This window comes from Balaenoptera borealis, assembly GCF_965194805.1.
Source record: "Balaenoptera borealis genome assembly, chromosome: 2".
In the NCBI taxonomy this organism is placed as follows: domain Eukaryota; kingdom Metazoa; phylum Chordata; class Mammalia; order Artiodactyla; family Balaenopteridae; genus Balaenoptera; species Balaenoptera borealis.
In genome coordinates, this window is record NC_138867.1 from 168,494,918 (window position 1) to 168,520,516 (window position 25,599).

At 59.9% G+C, this 25,599-nt stretch overlaps 3 protein-coding genes across 22 annotated transcripts; 2 read left to right on the top strand and 1 right to left on the bottom strand.

The window, feature by feature from the left end:
- Positions 1–1,031: 1,031 nt before the first annotated feature.
- Positions 1,032–5,001, bottom strand: MRPL55 (mitochondrial ribosomal protein L55). 5 transcript variants are annotated; one of them, XM_082379579.1, is made up of 4 exons: positions 4,863–5,001; positions 4,033–4,110; positions 1,667–1,871; positions 1,032–1,262 (listed from the first exon to the last, which is right to left on the bottom strand). In XM_082379579.1, the coding sequence occupies exons 2-4, from the start codon at positions 4,056–4,058 to the stop codon at positions 1,113–1,115; spliced, it is 381 nt and encodes a 126-aa protein (XP_082235705.1). In that variant the 5' UTR covers positions 4,059–4,110; positions 4,863–5,001; the 3' UTR covers positions 1,032–1,112. The 5 variants fall into 5 exon arrangements, with proteins under 5 accessions (XP_082235705.1, XP_082235706.1, XP_082235708.1 ...); XM_082379580.1 differs by having other exon boundaries at positions 4,033–4,113; positions 4,863–4,995; XM_082379582.1 differs by lacking the exon at positions 4,863–5,001 and adding an exon at positions 4,441–4,682.
- A 118-nt stretch (positions 5,002–5,119) lies between these two features.
- Positions 5,120–14,275, top strand: GUK1 (guanylate kinase 1). Of its 11 annotated transcripts, none has more exons than XM_082379560.1 (10): positions 5,120–5,257; positions 5,720–5,873; positions 10,735–10,786; positions 11,394–11,507; positions 11,662–11,795; positions 11,908–12,004; positions 13,253–13,391; positions 13,466–13,550; positions 13,735–13,820; positions 13,961–14,275. In XM_082379560.1, the coding sequence occupies exons 2-10, from the start codon at positions 5,828–5,830 to the stop codon at positions 13,994–13,996; spliced, it is 789 nt and encodes a 262-aa protein (XP_082235686.1). In that variant the 5' UTR covers positions 5,120–5,257; positions 5,720–5,827; the 3' UTR covers positions 13,997–14,275. The 11 variants fall into 11 exon arrangements, 10 of the variants coding, with proteins under 10 accessions (XP_082235686.1, XP_082235689.1, XP_082235691.1 ...); XM_082379563.1 differs by having other exon boundaries at positions 13,253–13,364; XM_082379565.1 differs by having other exon boundaries at positions 11,754–11,795; positions 11,891–12,004.
- A 132-nt stretch (positions 14,276–14,407) lies between these two features.
- Positions 14,408–24,849, top strand: GJC2 (gap junction protein gamma 2). 6 transcript variants are annotated; one of them, XM_082379396.1, is made up of 3 exons: positions 14,408–15,368; positions 15,945–16,032; positions 22,506–24,849. In XM_082379396.1, exon 3 carries the CDS (start codon positions 22,550–22,552, stop codon positions 23,837–23,839), a length of 1,290 nt encoding a protein of 429 aa, XP_082235522.1. In that variant the 5' UTR covers positions 14,408–15,368; positions 15,945–16,032; positions 22,506–22,549; the 3' UTR covers positions 23,840–24,849. The 6 variants fall into 6 exon arrangements, with proteins under 6 accessions (XP_082235522.1, XP_082235521.1, XP_082235523.1 ...); XM_082379395.1 differs by having other exon boundaries at positions 22,532–24,849; XM_082379399.1 differs by lacking the exon at positions 14,408–15,368 and having other exon boundaries at positions 15,376–16,032; positions 22,532–22,624; positions 22,799–24,849.
- The last annotated feature ends 750 nt before the right edge of the window (positions 24,850–25,599 follow it).

Here is a 25,599-nt window from a genome sequence, read left to right on the forward strand (position 1 = left end):
CTGGCAGGGAATTAAGTGAGAAGAGGCCTTTCACCTGGCCTTCCTCTGAACCTGCTTTCTCGGGGCTCCCTCACTTGCCTGACGGCTGCCGGGGGCATCCTTGAGCAAGCAAGGTTGGCAGGGCCTGGAGTGGACAGCCGCCGTGGGGGCCGGGGGGTGGTGCAGTGCAGTGGATGTCCCCGTGCAGCTGCACAGTGCTGGTGTGGTGAGTGGACCAGAAGGGGTTGGCCTTCTGATCTAGAGATAAGGTACAGAGTTCATCTCCCACAGGCTGCTGGCTCCTGCCTCCCAGGTCATGAACAGAATGCCGTCCCCATCTACTACATGACAGTGCTCTACAACTGGCCCTCAGGTTTATGAGAAGGAGCCTGACAACCAAGGTCCTGTGATTGAACCCTAGGACCTAAGGAGAAGCAGCCCCAGGCCTGGGCCGGGTCAGCTGCTTTAAAAAGGCTGGGAATTGCTCCCTTGGGTCTTGTAGGAAGGCTGCCAGGGTAAAATCAACCCCTGGAGCAGAAAGGCAGCAGTCAACTGGAAGGCCTAGCAGATTGTAGCTACAATGCACTGCAGACCTCAGTGGCGTTAACAAAGGGGAGCGGCCAGTCCCTTTGGCCCCTTTGATGGGGAGCACCTTCCCACTGCGTGCTGGGTAGGGCTGAGGGAGCCCTGGTGAGGGGTAGGGCAGGCCAGCTGTAGGCTAGGTGCAGATGTCCTTGGATCCCAGACACCCTGCTCCTCCCACCTACTCTTGGTGGCCACTGTGCTCCCCCAGGAGAGTCCCTGGTGCCCTGAGGCTGAAGGCAGCGCTAGAACCAAGGGGGCTCCAGGACCCAGAGGGGCAGGTACAGCAGTGGCCAGGCTTCCCTGCAGTAGGAAGAGCACCCATGACCTCGGTACTGTTGAAGGATCACATGCCCTTTGGACCTCATCCTAAAACCCAAACTGACCTGATTCTAAGTCCTCTGTTCAGCTCAGTTGTAGAGACCCTCCAGGCTAGGGCACATGAAAAGGAAAGACAAGATGGACACAGCTTCGTGAACACATGGTTTAAAGACACATGCCCCTCCCTGCTCCATAGCATCCCCCTCGGTCAGAGCAGCTTCCAGGCACCATCACTTTTTGGTCCAAAACTGCTTGTACTGCTCCACATCAAAGTCGTCACCGAGCTCTGGCTCCTCCTCCTTCTCTTTGACCTGGGCCTCTCGTTTCCGGAACCGTGCACGCCTCTCCTCTGGGGACAGAGAGTCCAGGTCCACGGGCATCTGCGGGGAGGAAGGGATGTGTACATGGCTCAGGTGGAGGGTACCAGGATGTTCTCCAGGGTCTCCACTTCACCTTGTTATCTACCACACAGTTTAGGTCTTATGTGTTCTGTTGGGTTTTCTCTCCCTTTGAAGCTTTGTTAAAAAACTTTTTCTGCTTGTTTTCCCAAGACATGATATTTTTTCGAACACACAGCTCACTACTGCTTTCTCATCTTGGTGTGTGGAGTGAGCTCCAGGTCACCCTCCTCCCTCTCCTCAAACAATTCTGACCCATGACTTGCCCTCCCTCCCCAGTCCAGCGATGGTGGGTTCTGACCCCATGAACCCCTGGAGGAGCAGTTTCTACAGGCTAAGTCCTCCGAGACCTGCACCCCAGGGGAGTGTCGGGGAAGGAAGCTTACTGTGAGCATCCGTCGAGGCTCCCGGTAGCGGATGTGGATGGTGGAACCATCCTGCTTGACCAGGAGCACAGGGTAGAGGCGTGCGTAGGTCTGCCGGTGCACTCGAGTGAGCGAGGCTCTGTTGCAATCAGCCCGCCGGGAGGACATATACAGTTGGCGGTGGCTCTCAAGGGCAGCCCCTGTCACCACACGCTGCCAGAGCAGGCTGCAGACACACACGAGCTGGTCAGCGGTTGGTGCCAGGACCAGAGTGGCCACGCAGCCCAGCTCCTATGGGGGCACACAGCAAACCGCACCAGGGCAGGATGTGGTCAGAGTAGCTCCACCCCACATCCAGAAAGAGGCTGCAGGGGTGAGCCCACAAGGCTCTCAGATGGGTGAGGACAGAGTCCACAGCCAGGACCCTGGTGGGTGTCTCTGGTGAGGCCTGGCCCCATGGCTAGGGTGCTGGACTACAGCATTGAGTGGGAAGCTGACTTCCAGGGGACTGCAAACCTGGTGCTGTGGACTGACCATTTGAGTCCATCCCACGCCCCCTTCCCCATTCACACATCGAAGCCCTAACCCCCCGTGAGATGGTGTCAGGAGGTGGGACCTTTGGGTGGTGTTTAGGATTAGATGAGGTCGTGAGGGTGGGGTCCCCCCAGTAGGATTGGTGCCCTTATAAGAGGAAGAGACCAGAGAGCTAACTCTCTCCTCCATATGCAAGAAGGCAGCCATCTCTGAACCAGGAAGAGAGACTTCACCAGAACCCTGATGGCACCCTAATCTCAGACTTCCAGCTTTCATAAGCTGCCTGGTCTGTGGTGTTCTGCTAGGTCAGCCCAAGCAGACCGAGACACCTGGTCCACTTGGCTTCTGAGTGTGGTGGGCGCTCAGCCCTCCCGCACACAGCAGAGCACATGCTCCAAGGTGACAGGAAAGGGCTAGGTACTCTTCATGCCCCACTCTACCCAGCTACGTGACCCCACGTTTGTCTCACCCACTCGGGACCTCGACTTCCCTGTCCCAGCCTTTCCCTGTGACCCCCCGCCCCAAAGTCCCTTCCAGGCTGGCTTTCATGCAAACTTGAATTCAGAGCCCCAGGCTGTGCCTCAGTCCCTCCGTTTCCTCATAGGTTTGAGGAAGAATGCGTTCAAACAAGTGCCAGAATTTCCTGGAATTGTCGGGTACTCTGGAAGTGACCTTCTTCTCCTGGCATCCTGCACACTCACCATGTGCCTTTTCCCAACTCCCTCACTGCATGGGCAGTCACATCAATGCAAACCTTCCCAACAGCCTCCCACCTGGTCCCCATTTCAATTCCAATTAAGTTCCCCTGCTTTGCGGGTAGTGATTCTAAAAACCTGATATTCACATAACGTCAGTAGCTCCCACCAGACTTTCAGGACTTCTCTCTCCACAAAGCAGCCAGCATGAGCACATGGGCCATGCACAGCCACAGTACGGCAGCCTCTGCTTTGGTTGTGGTTCCCACCAGCCCCTGCACTCCCCAGCTGACACCTCAGGCTGAGGGCCCATCTCCTCCACTAGTCTGATAGCCTGGGGCAAGAACTGCATCTTATTTGCTACCAAGTCCCAGACCCTCCCTAGCTAAGTGCTCGTAAATTTTGGCAAAATGAATCCAGTCCCTGCCTCCAGAAGTGCAAGACTGGAGAAAGGAGGTGGTGGGTAAACTCCAGCAGCAGAGGAACCTGCAGTCAGTTGGGCAGGGCCTGTACCTAAGCAGCACCAGGGAGCCCAGGACACAGCCGCTCTGGAGAACCTGGGGTTGGTGACTCAGGAGGCTTCTGGAAGGGGCTGGAGTCAACCCTTGAGGGGAAAGAGTGGATGTTTTCCCACCAAACAGCAGTTGCAGTTCCAACATGAACCTTCTCCAGCATGAGGGCCCTCCTGGGAACGCTGCAGCCAGAGTCCCTTCTCCATCTTCATACTAACCCACAGCTTCAGGTGCCACATCCCTCTCCCTAGATTCCACAGAAACAATTCAAAACCTGCATTCATTTTCTCCTCCATCAATACTGCTCACTTGGGGGAGACCAGGGAGTGAGAGGAACACACAGACGGGGAGGCAGTGCTGGCGGTAAGAGAAGGAAGGCCATGATCTTCTCCATGGCTGGCCCGCAGGCTCTGAATAGGACAGTGGCCACCATCACATCTGTTTGGTGCCAGGTACTCACAAGTCACTTCCATTCCTCCTTCAACACTGTTAACGTGTCCACACATATGTACTTGTATGTATTCTCCAGATAAACACACTGGCTCTGGAAGTTTTCCTGAGGCAGCAGAGCCTAAGGCTCTTGAGTTGGCATTCTTTGGGTGGCCCCATTACAGCAGTCCCAAGAGGCCTGGAAGTCCATGCTTACCCAAGCAGTCTGCCCTTGGCCACCATTCCTCCTGCAGCACGTGAAGGCCCAGGGTCAGTCACTGGCCCAGTGTGTGACCTGCTAGGCAAAGAAATGAGAGATCTTTTTAAAAGGCAGGCTTTACCACCTAACTGATTCTCACCAAATCCCAGCCAGGAACAAAGCAGTCTCCGAGACATTACCAGGTCAGTGCCAGTCTTGCCCAGTAACCTATCAGGCTTCCAGCCCTGACCTGGCATTAGAATCACCCGTGGAACGTTTTTGACCTGGAGATGCCCCAGTCCTACTCCCCAAAACTCTGACTTAGTACGTCTGCAGCAGGGCCCGGACCCATTCTGGTGGGTTGCTGAGTCAGGGAAGCCACTCTGAGGATGGAATGCAACGTAAACGGAGAAGACTAGCTCATACCTTGTTTTCCAAGGTCATTGCATTCTCACAAAATCCAGTGAGGTAAAGATTACAAAAGGGCAGCCGCGGCTTACTAAACCTTGAGTCCCAGGGAAACTGAGGTTTCCGCGGTGACAAACCAGTTGTTTCAAATGTCGAAGACCTGATGTATCAGACATTCAGACCCCAGGAAAAGAGCCCTCCCGGCCGAGATGAGAAGGTTTGCCTCGCTATCCCCTGTCAGGGCAGGGCATCTGCAGGCTTCCTTCCGCCTTAGGACGTGACTCAGCAGGACAACGAAATGCTATAAACCTCCCAAGCGATACCCGCCCATTCTCTCGCCCTCGAGGGCGGCTTGCGGCGGGGCCCGGACCCTCCCTTGGGGGAAGCCCTCCAAGCCCGCGCGACGCGGCGCCTTTCCGGCACCAACTTGCCACCCTCACCGCCTCCGGAGCGGCCTCGAGGACCAGCGGCCCGGCCGCCACTGGCCAATCGGGTGCGGGACTGGCCAGAGCCCAATCCACAATCACTGTAAACGCAGCTTTCAGTCCTCCTGCGGCACCGCCATAACGTCATCCGGCGGGCGCAGCGTCGTGCGGCGCTGACGTACGGCCTTTAAAGGCGGGGCGAGGCCGGCGCAGCTCTGACCAACTTGCCCGCTGGCTGAGGCGGGTCCAGCGCCGCGCTGAAGTGCTTCTCTGAGGGGCGGAGAGAGGCCGGGCCGGCGCGGCGCTGCTCTGTGACGTACGTCCCCGCGGGCGGTGGCGGCGGCCCTTCATGCTGCGGCGCCCGCTGGCCGGGCTGGCGGCGGCCGCCCTGCGCCGGGTCCCCTCGGACGGTGAGTGGCGACCCCTCGCAGAGGGGCGGAGGTCCGGGCGAGCGCAGGCCCCAGGAGGGCCTTCCTGGGGAGTCCGGCCCCGGGCTCGCGTGTCGCTGTATGAATCCGCGGAGAAGAGGCGGGAACCGCCGCTGATTGCGTGCGAGGGGCCGCCAGAGCCCGTGCTGAGCGCCGGTGTCGTGGACCTGCCTGAGGGACTCCTGAGGCTGTGCTCGTGAATTCTGTCATCCCGCCAGCCACCGAAATTGCCCTCGGCGGTCCTCAGTGGTTCCCAGAGTTCCGTCTCGGGGCGAGCAAAGCGGGGTAGACGAGGAGAGAGGGTAGTGCGTCTTCTCATGGAGGCAAATTCAGGGAGGCTTTCCTTCGCTTTGAAGTTGTATTCCGTGTGTCTTGTGTTTTAGCATTGCTTTTGGTAGTTACTATTTTACTTAGACAAATTAAAAGCTGGTTCCCCTGTGTCAGTCCTCAAAATGTAGGAGGAAATTCTCCTGGCATGGGAAGCTCCAAACAGCTTGTAAAACCCCTGCAGCTTGAGGACTTCATTCTGGATGCCATTGTGGACCCTGCAGGATGCGGAGGGGCAGAGAGGGGAAGCAGCCTGACACCCCTCTCCAAGGTGGGCCACACAGCAGAGCCGAAAACCCTGCGAGATCAGGGTTTTGAAGGACCTTAGGTTGCCGCAGAAGTCCCGATTAGCTCACCCGGCCTGTAGAAGTATGTAGTCTACCCCGAGCTCAAGAGGAGCAGCACAGATAACAGTTGGGAAACCCTCCCTGTGGTCCAGCTTTGGTGCTATGTTTGGTTCCCAAATATTGCAAACGCAGGGGCGTCCTAGGTGGGCGGAGCTGACTGCTCCAAGGACTCCCAGCCAAGAGGGCCCCTGGGACTGCTGCAGGCTCCTGGCCAGCACCACAGCCCAGCGCTGCTGGACATTGCAGATATGGGTACTCCACGCAGGAGCAGGTTGTTGGTGGCAGGCCTTCCTGCCTCGTGGGCATGGTAGCTGGGGTTCAGCTTCCCTCAGGGCAAGACACCTCAAGTCTAGGTTGCTGGAGCTGCCCATCTGCTGATTTTAGACATTCTTTGGGGAGCAGTGAGAGGGAGTGAGTCTCCACCCAGATGCTGGTTTGAGGAGGAACAGTGAGGTGTGCCACCTCACATGTTATCAGTGTCTTTTGATAGGGGTGGAGGAGGTGGAAGCTCAGGTGATGATTGGCCAGTGTGGGATGAGGCCCACGGGGACAGGAGGAGGGAGGCCAAGATGTGCTTTTCATGGTCGGCCTTGCACGAGTCCCCTGTGAGTGCCCTTTGGCAGCATGCCTGGCCAAATGTGGTCTTTTCTGGACTTTTCTGTCACTCTTTCACTTCCCAGACCATGACTTGTGAGGGACCCAGGAAAACCTTCACCTTCACCACCAGGAGGGATGTGGGCTGGGCGTGGCTTCCTGTCTTATCATTGATAAGCTGAATTTCCTGCCACGTGAGCCCCCACTCTGCCCTCTTCTTGTAAGAATGCCACACACTTGCCTGCACACACCAGGCCAGCTTGTGATCTGGGTTGGTGCCACACCTGTGATAAGTGTAGTTTGCTTGGGCTTTCCTTTAGATTCTGAGAACACGTTGATCCAGCCCTTGACCTTTGTCTGGAACTGGTAAGATCAACAGTTTATTTGAGTAGCAGATTCTACAAGTTCTGAAGTTGTACATTTTTCTTCAGCCACACCCAAACTTTTTTTTTTTAAACACTTGAACCGTTGATCTCCATCTTTTGCGTCACATTTACCATAGCCCAAGAAACACGTTCAGAGGATTTGAGGAAGAGCAAGAAGGAAGGTATTATGATGTGGTTGGGGGTGGAAGGAAGTGACCCCAGTCCTCAAGGAGAAAAGGGAAAGCACAGAGGGTGAGCTGCTGGGGCCCTGGTATGCAGGCAGGTGCCCTTCAGTCGGGCTCTGACCCCTGGCTGAACCTGTGTAGCAGGCCTCTGTTCCCGCTGGGTCCTTCTCTGATCCTGTGTGTGCTGGGCCTTGATTTCCCCTGGTCCCTGGCTGACCCTGGGTGTGCTTGACCTTTGTTCCCCTCTCTGTGAGAGTGAACCCTGCCCCAACCAGAGGGGCTTGGGCTTTTTCTTGCTCCATGATTTGTATGTCCTGGACCCCTTTCCCTTTCATGCTCCCTCTGCCTTCCCTTAGGGCTAGAACTGAGGATCTCATGTGGGACTGAATCCCCGTTCTTCTCCTTGATGGAAAGAGATCCAGATGCAGCTGTGTAGTGCCACAACAGGCCTGAGTCCTCCACAGTGTGGCTTCTTGCTAACACTTTTGAAGGACAAGCTTCCTCTCAGGGAAGGCATGGTCTCACCCCACTGCCGGGAGAGGAAGTGAGAAGAAAATCGCTGGCTGCGTTGTGGCTCTCCCACTTCAAGTCAGGTTCTTGAAAGTTAAATGGTTTCTTAAGGTCATTGGGCCAGGACATGTCCCACACACGGAGCACCTGAGGCCAAGGCCAGGGTAGTTCTCCTGTCCCACACAGCCTGTTTGGGGGATAGGGCATGACCAGCTATCCTAACCCAGATCAACTCATGTCTTGTGGCTTGTGTTTTGCAAGAGGGCTGGTGGGGTTTGACTTCCCTTCTCTGTATCCTCAGAGGGTTGTACCTTGTCTTAGTGTCGCATGGAGGAGTGGGGAGGGAAGTGGGGTGGTGGCCATGCCCAGCCCTTGGGACAGGGCGGGAAGGCAGGTGGAAGCAGGAAGGAGAGCAGGAAATGCTTCTCGAGGCAAGCCTTCCAGGGCTGCCTGAGGAGCTCCTCGTGAGGGGTTCCAGCAGAGAGCATTCCAGAATGCACAGGCTTGCACCAGCGACTCCTACAGAAATTGCATCCCTGATCCTTATTGCTGTCCTTGTGAAATTTCCAGTTTCTTGCCAGGAAGCTGGGGTTCAGAATTGTGGAATAGTCAAGGAGTAGAGGATACAGAACATTCCTAACTGCCAATCAGTTCTACCAGCTGCTGGGGCCAAAATCAGGCTCAGGGGTATCTGGCACACTTGATCACTGGGACTGAGAGGCCTTGAGGTCTGTCCCACACTGAGTGTGCTCCTGTCAAAGGTGGCTTTAGTGAGCGCTCTTATCACCATGATCACTGGGTGGAGCCCAGTACCCAGCGACTCCCCAAGTGCCTTCTGCAGGGCTAGGCCACTCCAACGTGGTCTTTGTGGTTCGGGCCCTCGTACTAAGAGGAGGTGACCTCAGGGAAGAGCCCCACAAGAGGAAGGACTCTGGATCCCACCCACCTCAAGGCAATGGTGCTAGGTGGGTGCCCCCTCCCCTTGTCATCAATAGTGTAACCTTTGAAGGAGGGCACGATGGATGGCCAGCACTGGGAAGGCCTGGGGCCTGGACTTGAGGGGCAGGTTGGGGCTCAGGAGGATACCCTGTGAGGAGTGGGCTGGCAGGGTAGGGTGATGATTTGGACCCAGGCAGGGAGTGAACTTTGCAGCCATCAGCAAGTCCCCATGCGTGCATACATACCTGCTGCTTACTGCCAGTGGTTGTTGGGCTGGGGGATGGGAGGTCTCAGTGGGATGCAGGTGCCGTGCCCATGCCCCCAGGGTTCATGACATGGCGTAGAAAGCCAGATAGAAACCAGTGTTTTGAGGTAAGATGATGAGTAAGACTTGTGCACAACGTGCTCCTTCAGGGTTTCAGGCGTTGGGACTTCCATGTGTAGTGTTTGGTCCTGATTGAAGACATGTCTTTCCTATGTAGGTTTGCAGTGTCCAGATGTTAGAGCTTATGACCACAACATCTGGCCATGATTGCAGGCATGGGGAACAGGGCAGGAACTGCCGGGGAAGCATGTTAGGGGCCTGTGTGCTGGCCTGGAGGCACAGGGCAGGTCAAGACCATGTAGCCTCTGGGTGTTGCTGGCAGGTTTACAGTTGGGGGCTGTGGGATGTGAGGGCGGGGCTCCTGTTCAAGTTGGACACATGGCAAAGGAGCATAGTGTTCCTGAGGGGCTTCTTCATGAGAGGCAGGATGGGCCCTCCCCTCCCTGGAGGTGGATACCCCAAGTTGGGTCCAGAAGGCACCAGCTGCATCCACTGAGTTGAGGGTTTGTTGCTGTGAGCAAGGCCCAGGTAGGCTTTCTGGTCCACCTCTTGTGAGCATTGCCATGTGTCCACTTGATGTTGCCCCCGCCCTGGAGAAACTCACATTCCTGTGGCGCCTACATGCTGCCAGGTCCTGGGAAGACCTATGCTGCTGAACAACCACAGCTGCCCTGCTTGCAAGGTGGGGAGGCAGTGTGTGTGCGGTGGTGACTCGGCACAGTCCAGAGGCCAGGCAGTGTGGTGGCAGACCCCAGCCTCCATAGCCTTTCTCTTTCCAGGACTCCTCTAGGAGCAGCAACCTTGCTCGGGGACTGACTGGCCCCCGGTATCTCCTCTGTTCCCCTACGCTCCTCCACCCCGACATAGCTCTCCCCACAACCCTGGTCACTCACTGTCTAGAAGTCAGGACAGACCCAGGGGGGTGGGCTGGGTTGCGCACAGGACGTTCATTCTGCAAAGGAAGGAACTTTGTGAAGGCCAACGGTGAGCCAGAGATGAGACCTTCCCATGCACCAGTCCTTAGGGTAGGGAGGGGGCTGCGCTCTATTGGGCAGCAACAGCAGTGGGCTTGGAGTCGGACACACACACGTGTGGGCATTTGTATGGTGGCACTGTGTCTGGGTGGGAAAGTCAAGACACCAGAAAGGAGTTGGGAGTCCAATGGGACCGTTGCTAGATAAAAACGGTGTACTATTGTAATAGGAAACTTGGAAGAGACAAAGGAACTAAGAACTGGCCACTTAGAAGTGACAGATAATTGATGAGCTCCTCTGGGTCCATTTCTTCTATCTCTCTGCAGCAGGGGAGCGTATCTGTTTCCCGACTCCTTCTCCGGGGTGTTTGCATATGGCATGATGGTCCCAGAATAGCTAGCTATGCTTTAGCCAGATTACCCAGGTTGTCCTCATTGCGGATTAGGAAAGCAGTGCCCACCTGGGGCCCTGCTGGAGGTCTGCCCTGGGCTAGATGACTGGGTATCCCCGAGCAGAGTGGCCTGTCCCTCCTGGGCCTCATCGCTGGTGTGCTGGCCACTAACTGCTCCTCCACACCTTACCAGGCACCCCACAGACAGAGCCCTGCTGGGGTAGGCCAGCTCACCACACGCCCTCCCAGGGTCTCCCTCTGGGGCAACACATAGCCTCCCAGCCCCCTAGCTCAGTGCCTGCCTCGATTCGTGTCTTCTGAGGCTCCCGATGCACCTGACCTTCCTCAGCCCATCTTGCTCACGTGGCTGGGTGGGCAAGTGCGCATCTCTAGGGTGAGGAGCGGCCTTTGCCCTCTGCTGAGCAGGTGGTGCTGGCTGCCCTGGGAGGGATTTAGTGCTTAGAGGGTGGGGAGCAGCCAAGGATTACCACTCTCCTCTCAGCTTATCCCGAGCAGCCCCAAGGTGAGCACGGAGGCCGCACCCCACGCAGAAGGTAGGTCCTGTATGAGGGGTGCTGGGATGATCCGAGGGGCACAGAGCAGGCTAAGCTGATGCTTCCAGAGCTCCCCCACTATTCCTGCCCTTGGCGTTTTCACCTGTGGCAGGTGTCTGAGCCGTGTGCTATGAGCTGGGAGGGTGGCACCCATTGCTCTTCTGCTGGCTTCATGAGACCCAAGTATCAGAGAGGGGAGTCAGGAAGCTGTGGTCGTTTGGGGTCAACCCCTTGCTTTTCAGTGGAAGTTCCCAGAACAGGGCTTGGGTTCCACTGACCTTGACCAAGGGCACCTCTGGGTTGTGGTGCCAGGAGACACAGGAATTGGGACCCGGACATGCCCCTCCCAGGAGCTCCTTGAGGGTGGGATAGGAGTGGACAACTGGGGAGGCCACACATTTGTGGTCAGTGCATGGATTACCAGGTAGCACGCCCAAAGGGAGGCATAGCCAGGGTTTGAGCATGGCTCTGAGTGACTGCCCACAACTCTGCCCAATTTCTGGGGTGAATTCACTTGGGGCAGAGGTGGGGGCACTGCAGCCACCTCGCCCACTTCCATAGGGAGCAAGGCCCTGCTGATATTTGCCTCCCCTGTCCCCCTCTACAGGGATGTCAGGACCAAGGCCCGTTGTCCTGAGCGGACCCTCAGGGGCTGGGAAGAGCACCCTACTGAAGAGACTCCTGCAGGAACACAGCAGTATCTTTGGCTTCAGCGTGTCCCGTGAGGCCCCAGGGGAGGTGGGGGAGGGTCTCAAGGAAGCTGGGGGCGGGGACCCCTGCTGACATGCCCTGAAGCCCCCCACACTCCCACACGGTGGGGCGGAAGCCCCCGCACTGCTGACCCTAACCTGGAGCCTCCTCTCCCACACCCCCAGATGGGCTGAGCCAGGCCCTGTGGGCAAGGCCCTGGGGATGGGATGCCTGGGGCTCCAGGTGTCCCAAGTCAGTCACTGGTACTTGTTCCTAGACACCACAAGGGACCCGAGGCCAGGAGAGGAGAACGGCAAAGGTGAGCTCAGCCAGCTGGCCTCAGTGCTCCAGCACAGGACTGGAGCAGCCCTCCATTTGTCAGAGTGATGCATGAGGCCTCAGTCTCCCCATCAGCTCTTCCTCCTTTGCAGATTACTACTTTGTGACCAGGGAGGTGATGCAGCGGGACATTGCCGCCGGAGACTTCATCGAGCATGCTGAGTTCTCAGGGAACTTGTATGGGACCAGGTGGGCCATGCTTGGGGCCCTCCCTTCCTCCAGTTCTCTAAGGAACCTAGAGTGGGCAGCCCAGGCAGGGGTATCTCTCTCTCTGTGGGCCCTGGGCAGGGGGTCTCCCCTTGACTGGGCCCCAGGTGGGGGATTTCTTTCTATGGGCCGTCTGGGCAGTTGGGGCAAGGGACCCAGCCCCCCAGGGGTCAAGATGCAACCACAGTCAGGGCTCTCTAGGCCACCCGCTCCTGGCCCAGCCCTACTTATGTCTACCTGGCCAGGCTGCTGTGAGAACAGTGGGCCACACAAGGGACTGGTATGCAATGAGGACTCGGAGGACCTAGGTCTCATAGATCGGCAGGTTGCACTGTGCACCCCCCCTCCAACCCGTGGGGTAGCCTGAGAGGGTCCCTGGCACAACAGCGGCTGCCCCTCCCAACAACCCACCAGAGCGGGGTCTTTGCTGGCTCCTCACACCTGACTTGCAAGGCCTGGAAGCAGTGCCTTGACACAGGCAGGCAGGGCCAGGCATGCCTCTGTGCATAGCCTGTCCCTGAGCCACCTAGCTGGGCGAGGCCAGGACCCCACAGGACCCAGCATACTCTGCCCCAGGTGCAGATGGGAAGAGCAGTGGGCTGCCAAGTGGGGTCATTTGGCCACTGTTGGGACACACAATGCCCGCTGAGGGGCAGTCCCCCCAGTGGATGAGGAGCACATGGTACGTGGTGACCCTAGGGTGAGGGGGCCAAGGCCTGCAAAGGGTGGCCAGGGGATGAGGAAGCCCAAGGGCGTGCCGCGTAGTGCTATGGGGGCCATAGCCAGGGCATCCCTCTCCAAGCAGGGCCCCAGCATGCAGGATATGGGAGGGTGGTCGCCATCGCTAGCCTGAGGGCACGATCCAGGGGGTGATGCCAGAAGCTTCTGGAGGCATGATTGGTGGGTGGGACTGATTGGGGTGATGGAGTGGTGTGGGGCCTGGGAGCAGGTGCCAGGAGAAGGAGAGGCCCTGGGCCAGGGTCTGAAGGTGCCCTTCCCTACCACCACAGCAGACCAGCAGAGGGCCCCCTCGTCCAAGGGTTGTTCAGGGAATACTTCCAGAAAGAGGGAACAGATGCCACAGTTAGGCTGGGCCCCTGTGGGCACCCCCAGAGAGGCCCAGAGCAAGGGATGGGTAGTGATGGTCCCACTGAGGCTCTTCGAGGCCATGGGGGCTGCTAGGGCCTCAGGAGCCCACAGCTGAGCAGCCCCCCTCCTATCATCCCCCAGCAAAGCAGCTGTGCGGGCCGTGCAGGCCATGAACCGCATCTGCGTGCTGGATGTGGACCTGCAGGGCGTGCGCAACATCAAGAAGACCGACCTGCGGCCCATCTACATCTTTGTGCAGCCACCCTCACTGGATGTCCTGGTGGGGGCTGAGGGAGGAGGGCGGGGGGGCAGCCCTGGAGGCTCTGACCTTCTGACTTTCATACTTCGTCTCAGGAGCAGCGGCTGCGGCAGCGGAACACAGAGACGGAGGAGAGCCTGGCTAAGCGCCTGGCTGCTGCCCGGGCCGACATGGAGAGCAGTGAGTGTGGGCACCTATCACTCCGTGTCCCTGGACCCTCTCCAACCCCCACAGTAGAACAGTCCCATCCAGCAGGGGGCAGAGGAGGGCTGGAGCCATCACCCAGCACTGTGGTCCACGTGAAGGGTCCCCGGACCCCCACCTCTGTCACCACAGCCTCCACTGACCCTGCCCCCACCCTCAGGCAAGGAGCCCGGCCTGTTTGACCTGATCATCGTCAACGACAGTCTGGACAAGGCCTACTGGGTCCTGAAGGAGGCGCTCTCCGAGGTGTGCTGGGGGTGGCGGTGGGGCCTCAGACCTCTGTCTGGCAAATGGGGAAAACAGGCTGGGACAGGTGATATGGCGGCCCCAGGCCCTGGGCGAGACCCTCTTCCTTTTCCCAGCCTCTCTTCCTTTCTCCCCGGCAGGAAATAAAGAAGGCTCAAGCAACTGGTCACTCCTGAGGAGGTCCACCGGCTATAACTCCTCAGGTGGGGCCTAGGGCCTGGCACCCACCTGCAGCGGGCCAGGGTCTCCGGCGGTGGCTCTGCTCACCTCAGCTAGCACCCAGGGTTTGGGGTGCTGCCTGTCTTCCCTTACTCCCCCACCATGACTGGAGGACTTTTCTCTCACCTCCTCTCCCCATGTCCATTTCTAGGCTTCCTCCCCACCCCACCCTATCAACCCCCCTCCCATGGAAGTTGGGCCAACATCCAAATAAAGAACTGCTGGGTTAGAGTGTCCTTGAGCCCTTGGATCATGGCCCTGGGTGGGTGGGGCCACAGTACACCACTCCAGACCCACCCCCTCCCCACCCTGCTCTTGGCAGCCACACCCTAACTGGCCAGCCCCTGGAGGTCCTTGGGCCGCAGCATCCATCTGACATCTGCTGCTCTGGGCTGCCGGCCCCCAGAGAGGGCTGCTCCTGAGCTGCTGCATGCTACTTGCCCAGGGCTCCCACCAGCTGGGTGCAGGGCCTCATCCCCCACTGTCTCTTTGAGTTGCCATTGAGGCTGGGGTCAGAAGGTCCTGGGGGCTCATCCTGCATGAACCACTCCTCCTGGTCCCTGAGCTGGGCTGATGGTGGCAGAGGGACAGACATTGCATACCTGAAGAGGGACTGAGACTGCAGAGGATGGACCTCTGCATCTGGGGGCCTTGTGCATGGCCCACTGGGGGTCTGGCCGGCCCTAATGTTCCTGTAGAGGCCAGCCCAGGGAAGACACTTGGGGGCCTCTGTTAGGGTGCCAGGCTCTGTGGAGTCTCAGAAGATACCTCCAAAAACTGCCCATCTGAAGTCGGGGCAGCTGAGTTGTACTAGGCACAAGAGGCACTCGCCTGAGCCCTGGTCCATGCCCAGGCCATGCTCCTACGGTGGAACCCAGACAGATGGTGGATGCAGACCTGGAGGAGGCAGGGAGCCCGGGCAGAAATAGAAAGGCTGGGCTCCATCCAAAAGCCCAGATGCACAGCGGAGGACAGACGAGAGCTGGGCCTGGACACCGGACAGTGGGCAGAGGGGCGCTGGGCAGCCCCTAGGCCTGGGGGCAAGTAAGATGGGGCTGGGCTGCCTCCTGACCTACTGTACAGCCTGGGAGAGACTGGTTCCCTCTCTGGGACCCGTCCAGCCCCAGGGACAATCAGGGATTCAGACCCTGAGCCTCAGGGGGAACAATGGAGCCCTTCAAGGCCCTCCCCCCACATTGTGCTTGGTGGTGAGAGGTGGCCCTGGGTCGGGCCCTGGACTTAGCCGGGTGCACACCCTCAGGAGGGCTGGTGTCCAGCCGGCCAGCAGGTGGAAGGGCTCAGAAGGACTTGTTTCCTGGCCTGGAGAAGGTAGGGTACCACCAGGGGACCAGGTTTGGGGTGCCCTTTGGGGCTGAGCAGCACCCTCTTCACTCTGGGCCCAAGGTCTCAGGGGCCTGGACTCAACTGTCTTGGAACAGCCAACCCCAGGAGAGAACGGGTGCTGAGCCTGGCTGGGTGGCCCTCCATTCTGGGGGTCTGTCCATCGCAGGCCCACTGCCCTCCCAGGGCCATCAGTCTGGGTGGTGATTCAGCTGCGGTAAGACTCAAGGGTAGGAGGAGGTAGAGGCAGAAGTCTGCCCCTCCCCCTCCCGCAGAAGCTGCTCAGGCCAGCTGATGAGCAAGGGGGGAAGGGGGTGGGCCCCCGGGCAGCTGGGACCCCTCAGGCCATGTGGGACTGGCCAGCCCCTGCCAGCTAGGCAGCTGCAGTGTATCCAGAGGCTGGGGCCTTGGGCTATTCAGCCCTGGGATGAGGTTGGGGAGCCCCACCTCTTCCACACGGGCAGACGAGCGGTAGTTGGTACACCTGCCTGCTGTCCACACTGCTCTTGGTTTAGCCTTTATGTGGCCGGGGGCACCTCCTAAACCCTTGTGGCCGCCTGCTAGGTCCTGCGTCCTCAGACCTGGGTCCTGGAGGTTAGCAGAGCAGAACAGACTCCTGTTCTCCAGGAGCGGCACCCATTGCACCACAGATGTGAGTTGTCTGGATGCGGGTTGCGTGCAGGGTGGCTGGACAAGAATGGGGAACGGGACTGGGCTGGGGTCCCGACAAGGGGCAGCACGGCTGAGGGGCGGCAGCTGGTCCTGTGGTATGCTCGGCTGTTGGAGGAGCAGGTGGACACAACAGGTGTTCAGGGCAGGAAGGGGGTATGCAGGGCAGCGAAAGAGTGACACTGCCACACACTGTGGGGGCAGAGCCTGCGGTGGCTTTAACGCGGCGTTTTGGGCCGCATCAGGGTGGAGGGTTGAAGGAGGGGTTGAAAATGTCACCCCATGGGGTCCGAGGGGCACAGCGTCCTGGCTTTGGCCAGCAATGCCTGGGGAGGTCCTTGAGGGGGCACCGAGCTTGGGCAGGGGTCCTGGTTCAGCCTCACACCCTTGCTCCTCCTGACACCTCCCCCTGCCAAAGCCCAGGGTTCTACGGCCCAGGCCTCCCTGTAGCAGCAGTTCCTGGCCTGGCTGCAGGAGCAGTCCAGGCTGCGCTACCATGACTCACTCCCCAGGCCTGTCCCCACCACACCCTCCACTCCTGCAGGAGGCCCCTCACTTCCCGGATTCCAGGCTGGAGCAGAGCAGAGAGGGGGCCCCCTTGTTCCTCCACAGACCCAGAGTGCCATGTCCAAAGGTCACCATGGGAAACAGTTACCAGCCCAGGCACCTGCACCTCCAGAGACCCTGGGAGGGAGCAGGGGCCTCCCACCTCAGGTTTATACCAACCCTCCCCAGAGCTTCCAGGCAGGGCTCCATTGCCTCAGACATTGAATCATCCCACTGGCATTTGCTGAGCGTTTGTGTGATTGGGGGCACTGAGCATGCAGTGGGGACACCTCACTCTTCTGGCCGTGGAGGGAGCTTCCCAGAGGAAGGCCATTGGAGCGGTACAAGGCAGAAAGCAGTGCGTGTGTGTGTCTGAGCGTGAGGATGAAGTGTGTGGGCATTGCAAATGCGTGTATAAGTATGTGGGTATGCATTTGTTAGAGAGAGGGAGTCCAGACATGGTCAGTTCTGAGGTGGGCAGGAGCAGGTCAGGAAGTTCCTGAGGACCTGTGAGGATATGGGTTTTGTGCTGAGAGCCCCAGGCTCCCTGGGACCCAACCCAGTGGGGCCTGTGTCCGCACCTTGGAGTGCCTGCAGGAGGGGAAATGGGGGTAGGGGACTGGGAAGGGAACCTGGCCACTAGCTGGTGTCTACACTGTGTGGGAGGCTGTGGCGTGCACTGGAGTTGCTGGGGGCGGATGGATGTGGCAGAGGGTCCCCAGGTCTGGGGTCTGGGTTTTGGGCACCTGGGTTGGGGGCGGGTGCACACCTCTCAGTGGCCAGGGGGTTCAGGCAGGACACAACTGGGGCATCCAGGAAAGGGGCACAGGGAGGGAGGGACATGGAAGACAACCCACAGAACCACTACAAAACTGACAAGGGGGAGACTTTGTGGGCATCCTAAGGCCAGGCTGTGAGGGAGGCCACCATTGGGAGGCCTGGGGGCTAGTGGAGGTGGAGAGAAATCAGATTTCTTCTGGCATACAGCACTGGGGCCTGAGCAAGGCAAGTGATGCAGCCCCACTCTCTGAGTAAGAACTGTCCCCCACAGGGCACTTCAGTGGGTGGGTGGGCAAGCAGCAGGAGGGGGACCTTAGCCTGGAAGGTGGGTGGATTGCAGGAGCAGCCCCTGGTCCCTGCTCTAAGGCCTCAGGTCTCCCAGGGCTGAGTCCGCCTTGGGCTACTTGTAGGTACTCATGTGTAGAGGAGGGACCACCCAGTGCCAGGTGCATGCAGGAATCTGAGTCCTCAGGAAGGGGAAGAGGTTGCCTGAGATGCCCAGGTTCCCAGGGAAGGGTTCCACCAGTCCTCTTGGTGAGCTGAGCACTCCACTCCGGGGGGGTGGGGGGTCAGCCAGGCAGCCCCACCTCAGCCAAAGGAAGTCCACCCACCATGAGAGGGGGCACATGGGAGGAAGCTGGGCCAGGGATGGGAAGGAAATGGCTGGGCAGGCCCTGACCTCACTGTACTACAGGAGGAGGCACTGGGCATCTCTGGTTCTCAGCCTCTGACCACCCCCCGCCCAAGCCCAGGACCTTTGTTCAGACCCAGGGGTGAAAGGGGCTTGAAGCGGGGAGAGCCCAGCTGCCCACCCCTGCAGGAGCCACTCCATTGGTGCCAGAACCAGTGTGCAGGGCCCAGCTCACCCCAGCACAGGTCATCCTGATGCCCACTGGAGCCCATGGTGCCTGCCTACCACCCTCCTCCCAATAGGGTGCCTCCTTGGGCAACTCTTGGTGAAGATGACCGCAGCCCACTTCATGGGGATCCCCCATGTGTGCCCTGCACCCTGACCAGTCACCCCTCCCTCCCCCGACCCCACTCCCTTTAGTGAACACCCCCAGGCCCGCCCCCTCCCAGACCTTGACACCCAGGTGCCCCTGGGCCCCTTCTCCCCAAACCTCGTCCTGGATCCCACTTGAGTGGCCCCCACCTGCACTTGCTCTAACATGTAGCTTTGGGTGAGATTCCCTCTGAACAAAGGTCCCAGCAAATGCCAGGGCCTTGTTCCCTGAGGGGCCAGCACCCCCTCACATACCATCCTTTCCTGCTGGCCCAGCCCAGAGCCAAGCTCCCACTGGCTGCCTCCCATCAGCACTGGGCACCCGTGGGCCTGGCCTTTGCCTCCCACTGCCCCATCTCTGTGTTGGGGTCCTTCTTGCACCCCACAGCCCCAGGACAGGTCATGAGCAAAACTCCCAGCTCTGTGCTTGAAGCCTCCAGACACAGAGAAATACGTTCCAGATGGGACAAGACAGGGAGAGGGAACTTGAAGTGACGGAGTAGGAAACCATTTTAAATAAGGTTTTTTATTTTACAACACCTGTGATTTACAGAGAAGCTATAAAGAGACCAGGGAGAGTTCTCATTTGCCCCCAAACCCAGTTCTGCAGTGACGTGCTTGTCACAACTGGTGCACCAATATTGATACATTGCCATAAGCCAAAGATTCCTCACTTTTCAATGTGTCCTTTTGCTGTCCCAAGGTCCCCAAGGGGAGGGGTGACTGTCCTCGTGTCTCCTTGGTCCCTCTTGGGGGTGACTCCCTCAGACTTCCCTACTTACTGATGCCCTTGGCATTTTGAAGGTCAGGTAGTTTGTAAAAGGCCCTCCTGGAACTTGTGTCAATATATCTCATGATCACCTGGGGTGAGGGTTTGGGAAGAAGCCTCCGGGGCAGCAAGGTCTGTGCTCTCAACTTGGCTCCTCCCTGCAGGTGGGGACCTCGGCCACCTGCCTGAGGTGATGTCTGTCAGGTTGTACTCCTCCCTTCCTCCTTGCTGTGCTCTCTGGAAGAGCACCCTCCTTGAGGTCACAGTGACTACATGAATTATTCAGAATTCCCTTCTCCCCCATTTAGTTAGTTATCGTATCATTTGTATCAGTGGGGTCTCATACATTTTCTACCTTGGGCAACAATCTATAAACCAATCTATAATAGCAGGGTGGTGGGCTGGCCTCAGAGGCAATCGGGTGGAGAGACAGGGCGAGGGGGCAGGGCTCAGCGTGGGGTGGGGTGGAGCGGGAGTGTGGGCGGGGAGTGGACGCACGTGGGACTGCCGCGTAGCAGAAGCCCCAGCAGGGGTGGTTTCCGCCTATGTGGGAGCGGAATGCGGGTGCTGGTGCGTTGGGACCAGGTGCGCTTGGCATTTTACCGCAAAGTCGGGGGAAGTCTCAGGAGCACAGGTCGATGGGCTTCCTAAGGTGCTCGGCGGAAGCGAGGCAGGCCCAGGGAGCAGCAGGACCCGGCGGAGTCCAGTTCAGGGTTTTTGCTGATGAAGCGGAGCGGGTGCTGGGCAGAGAGCCGTCCAGGATAAGCCCATCTGAGAGGAAGCCGCTTTGGAGGGAAATTTTGGGGTCTGGTCTTCTGGGGTTTGCTGTGCCTGCTGGCATCCATGTGCCGGTCCAGCAGCTGGCACCAGAAGTCTGGATCTGGGGGACCCCTGCGCATGGCACTGAGGGCCTGGGCTCCTGCAGGCCATAGCTGGTCAGCATCAGCCCCCTGACCATGGAATGACCTCGCCGTGACTGCGTGTGTGACACAGGCCCTGCACACACGTGTATGCAGCACGCAGGCATGGGCCCTTGGGTCTGGAGAGCCAGAGCCTCTGCTCCACACCCAGAGGGTGCCTGAGCTCCCCCACTGGCACTGGGGGAAGGAAGAGAGGAGGTTTGCTCACCCTTCCTGCTGCCCAGGCTGTCCCCTTCGGCTGACAGCCTGCAGGGCCTGCACCCTCTTTTCTCCACACGACTCATCTCTGGGGTGGCTCTGACTGCACCCAAGTCAGCCCCCCAGGGCAAAGTGCCATCCTTCACACCCCAGGGCAGGGTCCACCCAGTGCCATGCTAGAGCTGGTCTCAAGAACCCTGCCCCCACCCCCCACTCCCCGCCCCCCGTGCGTGTCTCCTCGAGCTGGTCATGGGCCTGGTGGGAGCATTTACGCCACGGGAATCAGCAAACACTACACCAAGGCTTTTCCACCGAGGGCCAGTTGTTAAATACCACACAGAAGGGGTCAGGACTGCCCTGGCACCCCCACCCTCCCTCCCATTTCTCCACTGGGCTCCATCTTGGAGGGGAGAGAAGTGGGGGCTGCTCTGCCATCCGTTTTCTGGGTTCCTGCCTGGTGAGACTATAGCCCTCAGACTCCTGGGATGTGGGACTGTTGAGGTCAGGGTTGGGGACAGGTCCTGAAAGAGAGCTGAAGTTAGAGCTGAGGAAACACAGCCAGCTGAGGACATCAAGACCCTCATGCTCATTCCTCTTTGAGGCAGAGGTATATCAAAGATGGCCCTGAAGGGCTGGGCATGTGCCAGTCTGTGTACCTGTAAATGTGTGTGCCTGTGCATGAGTGCATTGCACATGTGAGTGTGTGTATACATATGTATGCACATGTGTGAGTGAACGTATTTGCATGTGCACTTGTGAGTGTTTGCATGTGTGTGGCTATGAGAGGGGCGCTGCACACAGATGTGAGGAAATAGGGTCACTTCCCCAGGAACCCCGGCTGCCCCCTCTTCCTGCCCCCACCCCCTGCCCCGGGAGAGGCCCCAGCTCCATAAAGAGGGCCCGGAGCCCTGAATGCCCCTGTTGTTCCATTCCACACCTGCCCACGCTGCCTCCCAGGCCTGTTCCAGAAGGAGGGCGCCAAAAGCATCAGGTACTCAAGGGTCTTCTGCCTCCCAACTACCCAGGAGCAGGTACTGGTGTGAAGGAGGGACGGTGGGCATTAGGAGGCTGCAGCCCCCTCCCTAGAGGTGCAGGGGTACAGGGGTGTGTGGTCCTGCCCACTGAGCCCCTTCTAGATACAGGCTCACTCAGGGGTAGCTGATCTAGAAGGAGCACTGGTCTGGGACGTGGGAAGTGGCCACAAGGCTGTCTCCGAGTGTCACAGGTGCCCGAGTGTGGTTGTGTGTGTGCCTTACAGTATCTGTGGGCCTCGCTGCACATGGTGCCACCCTGAACAGACACCTGGGCTCACCCCACCCCCCAGCCAGGATGTGCAGAGGACATGGGAGTGCTGGAACAAGAGGGAGGAGCAGCCTGGAGGGTAGGCCTCAGCCCCTGGTACAGCTGGACCAGTGGCGGGGGTGGGGGGGGCGCAAAGGAGCATGGCAGTGGTCCTTTGTGGAGACAGAGGGACCAGAGCCCCTGTTCAGGATGTGGAGGAAGGGGGGCCCACTGTTGGGGAGTCTGGAACTGATGGGGCTGGGGGCTTCAGGGGCTGGAGGCTGACAGAGCCGTTGGGTCTGGGGATGGATGGGATTAGGGGATGATGAGGAGGCTAGACTAGGAGGCTGGGGGCTGAGGGCCACTGGGTCTAGGGGCCTGGGGAACTGTGAGCTGATGGGGGACTGGAGTGGCTGAGGAGCTGGGGGGCCAGGCAGGCTGCAGGCCCAGCCCCTGGTGGGCCCCTGACATGCTGGAAATAGGAATCCAGCAACCCGGGTGCTGCAAGGTGGGAGCAGGCATCTGAGGTGAGGCCCAGACTCTGAGTGAGGCTGGTCCGTTTTCTGGTTGGCCCTACGAAGGCAGCTCACCCAGTGGACTCCCTGTGGCTCTCAGGGCCTGGGGTGAGGTCCCCAGAGGCTGGGTAAGGGGCACAGCTTGCACGGCGCCGGGCTTTCCTAGAGAGCTGGGGGAGGGCAGGAGGGCTGGCCCTGCTCCAGGCCACAGGGACCTAGAGTCGGGTTTTGGGGGGAGCCAGGGCATGTGCTCAGCCAGAGAAGGCGACCCCTCGTCTGTCCTTGTAGGGTCTATCCTCTGGCTGCAGAGGCCCCGGCCTCTTGCTGATCCCTCCTAGGACAGGGTCAGGACCCTGGGTGAGGGCGGCGCTCCTGGAGGGGCTCCAGGTGCCACTCTACACCCTCCCAAACCACCAGCCCTTGCCCCCATTACCCTCGCCCCAGGTTGAGCTCCTGCTCATGGCCTGCAGGTCCCATCCCCCGCCCCTATGACCAACATGAGCTGGAGCTTCCTGACGCGGCTGCTGGAAGAGATCCACAACCACTCCACGTTCGTGGGCAAGGTATGGCTCACGGTGCTGGTGGTTTTCCGCATCGTGCTCACGGCGGTAGGCGGTGAGTCCATCTACTCCGACGAGCAGACCAAGTTCACGTGCAACACGCGGCAGCCGGGCTGCGACAACGTCTGCTACGACGCCTTTGCACCCCTGTCCCACGTGCGCTTCTGGGTTTTCCAGATTGTGGTCATCTCCACGCCCTCCGTAATGTACCTGGGCTATGCCGTGCACCGCCTGGCCCGCGCCTCACAGGACGAGCGCCGCCGCGCCTCTCGCCGCCGACCAGGCCGCCTCGCGCCCCGCACACCCCTGCCGTTGCCCCCACCGCCCCACCCGGGCTGGCCCGAGCCCGCAGACCTGGGCGAAGAGGAGCCCATGCTGGGCCTGGGTGAAGAGGACGAGGAGCCGGGGGCAGCCGAGGGCCTGGGCGAAGATGATGAGGCTGAGGACGCGGGTGCAGCCAAGGGCGCAGGAGGGGACCCAAAGGCGACTGGGGTCCCAGGCCCGGCAGGTCAGCATGACGGGCGGCGGCGCATCCAGCGCGAGGGCCTAATGCGTGTGTACGTCGCCCAGCTGGTGGCGCGGGCCGCCTTCGAGGTGGCCTTCCTGGTGGGCCAGTACCTGCTGTATGGTTTCGAGGTGCGGCCCTTCTTCGCGTGCAGCCGCCAGCCCTGCCCGCACGTGGTCGACTGCTTCGTGTCACGACCCACTGAGAAGACAGTCTTCCTGCTGGTCATGTACGTGGTCAGCTGCCTCTGCCTGGTGCTCAACCTCTGTGAGATGGCGCACCTGGGCCTGGGCAGCGCGCAAGACGCTGTGCGCAGCCGCCGCCCCCTGCCCACCACCCCTGGCCCCATGCCTCGCCAGCAGCCCTGTGCTCTGCCCGCCGCGCCTTCGGGCCTGGCCTGCCCGCCAGACTACAGCCTGGTGGTGCGCGCGGCTGAGCGCACACGCACCCACGATCAGGACCTGGCCAACCTGGCACTGCAGGCGCTGCAGGACCGGCGGTCGCTTGGGGACCTCGACAGCCCACCAGGCCCTGGCCTTCCGGCAACCGCCCGGGGGCCCCCGAGGGCCGGCGCCCCTGCCTCCGGGTCGGGCAGCGCCACGTCGGGGGGCACTGCTGGGGGCCAGGGCCGGCCAGGGGCCAAACCCAGGATGGGCTCTGAGAAGGGCAGTGGGAGCAGCAGCAGGGAGGGTAAGACCACCGTGTGGATCTGAGGCCTGCCTTGGCCGCTGTCCCTCCTCCCTCCTCACCAGGGCCGAGGTGGAAGGCTCTGGAGGAAGTGCAGGGACTGGACACCGCCTGAGGGGCAGAGCGCAACCTGCCCTCCTCCTCCCCCTCAGGTGGCTGCTCTCCCCCTCGGGAGGGGGCGGAGGGCACCAGCCTGCTCTGCATCACTGCCCCGCCCTGCCTGAGCCCCATCTTCATCCAGGATAGGGTGGGGAAGGTAGGCCTGGGAATCACGAGTGGTCCCCAGCTCTGATCCATAAGCCCTGATGGGTAGGTGGGACTGTGGCTGGGGCATTTCCGCCCTCCCAGAGCCACCCAGCTGGCCACCTCAGGACAAGGCCGCCCTCCAGGAGAGAGCTCCACCCCCTCCTGCCCCGCTTTCCCTGCAGTAGCCCATGTGTGACTGCCCAGGGGTGCTTGGCCTGGGTCTCGGGGAGTACTGTGCTTGTCCTCACTCCCTGCCCAGCAAATGGGGCTCTTTTCCTAGCACCCACACTCTTCTAGCCCAGGTTCTGGTTCTTGCAGAGCTGAAAGCAATGCCAGGTCTTCCTTGTACAGAAGGGAAAACAGAGACCACAGTGGGCAGAGGCCCCTGCGCCCAGCCCTGGTCTGTACCACCTCCTGCCTCACCCCCACTAGGCCCCAAGCATGAGCTGCCTCGAGTGCCAGGTGGACCTGCACCCTGCTTCCTGTTCCTTGCCCAGACAGATCTGGGGCTCAGGCCCCGCTTGGGCCCCGGGGTGGATGGGACCATGCCCTCTCCAGCTCCTGTGCTGGCCTGGCGTGGCCCCTTCCTCTGGGACATACTTGAAGTTCTGAAGCGACATCGGCCCCCCTTGCCACTCAGACCAACAGGATGGTGGCGAGGGGCTACGGCTTTGCGCATGCTAGGGGAAGGCACTCTGAGGCTCCCGCTACAGCCTCTTCCCTCCAGCCCCCTCTCCAATTCAGACACAGCCTCCAAAGGGAGTGAAATAAAACTAACTTTTGTTTACAACCACATGTGTATGTGTATGAATGTCCGCATGAACGTGTGTGTGTGCTTGTGTATGTATGTGGGAGTGTGGTGTGTGCACATATGTGTGAGTACACATATATGCATGTGTGTACGTGTCCACCACTGGCCTCTGGGGACACATGGCTCAGCTCTAGGATGGCTGGGAGAGGAAACCACTTTGTAGGGACCATCCGGGGAGCAAGGCCCAGGTTGAGCCCCTGCAGCTCCTTGGAGACACTCTGGTGCCACTCTGTGCCAGGCAACAGGCTCGGCCAAGAGGGGAGGGATATGGCCGAATGAGAACAAAGAAGCCAGGCCTGCATGCTTAGAACCCAAGGTGGTACCTCAAAGGACAGAGGGGCAGTCCTGTCTCAGGCCCCGGCATTATCCAGATGCTGGCCAAAGCCTGCGGTGGTAGCTTTGGTGGGGAGCAAAGGTGAGCACAGCTGGGGAAACAGCTGCTGCCATCAAGGAGCCACTTTGGTATAGACTTCAGTCACCCTGCTGTCTCCCAGCTTCCCTCAGGCCCAAGGCGGGCCCTGAGAGCTTCTCCCAGATTGCAAACCCTCCCTGGGGGCCCAGGGCCAAGCCCCAAGCCTGGGTGAACCCCAACCCAGCCTGCCTCTGGTCAGATGCCAAATGCAGGCTGAGTCCCTCTCCTTTGTGGGGTCTGACTGGCTGATCCCGGGTTCCAGGTGAGCCCCACCCCAAGGTGAGCCTTGCCCCCAGGTAAGCCCCACCCCCATGAAG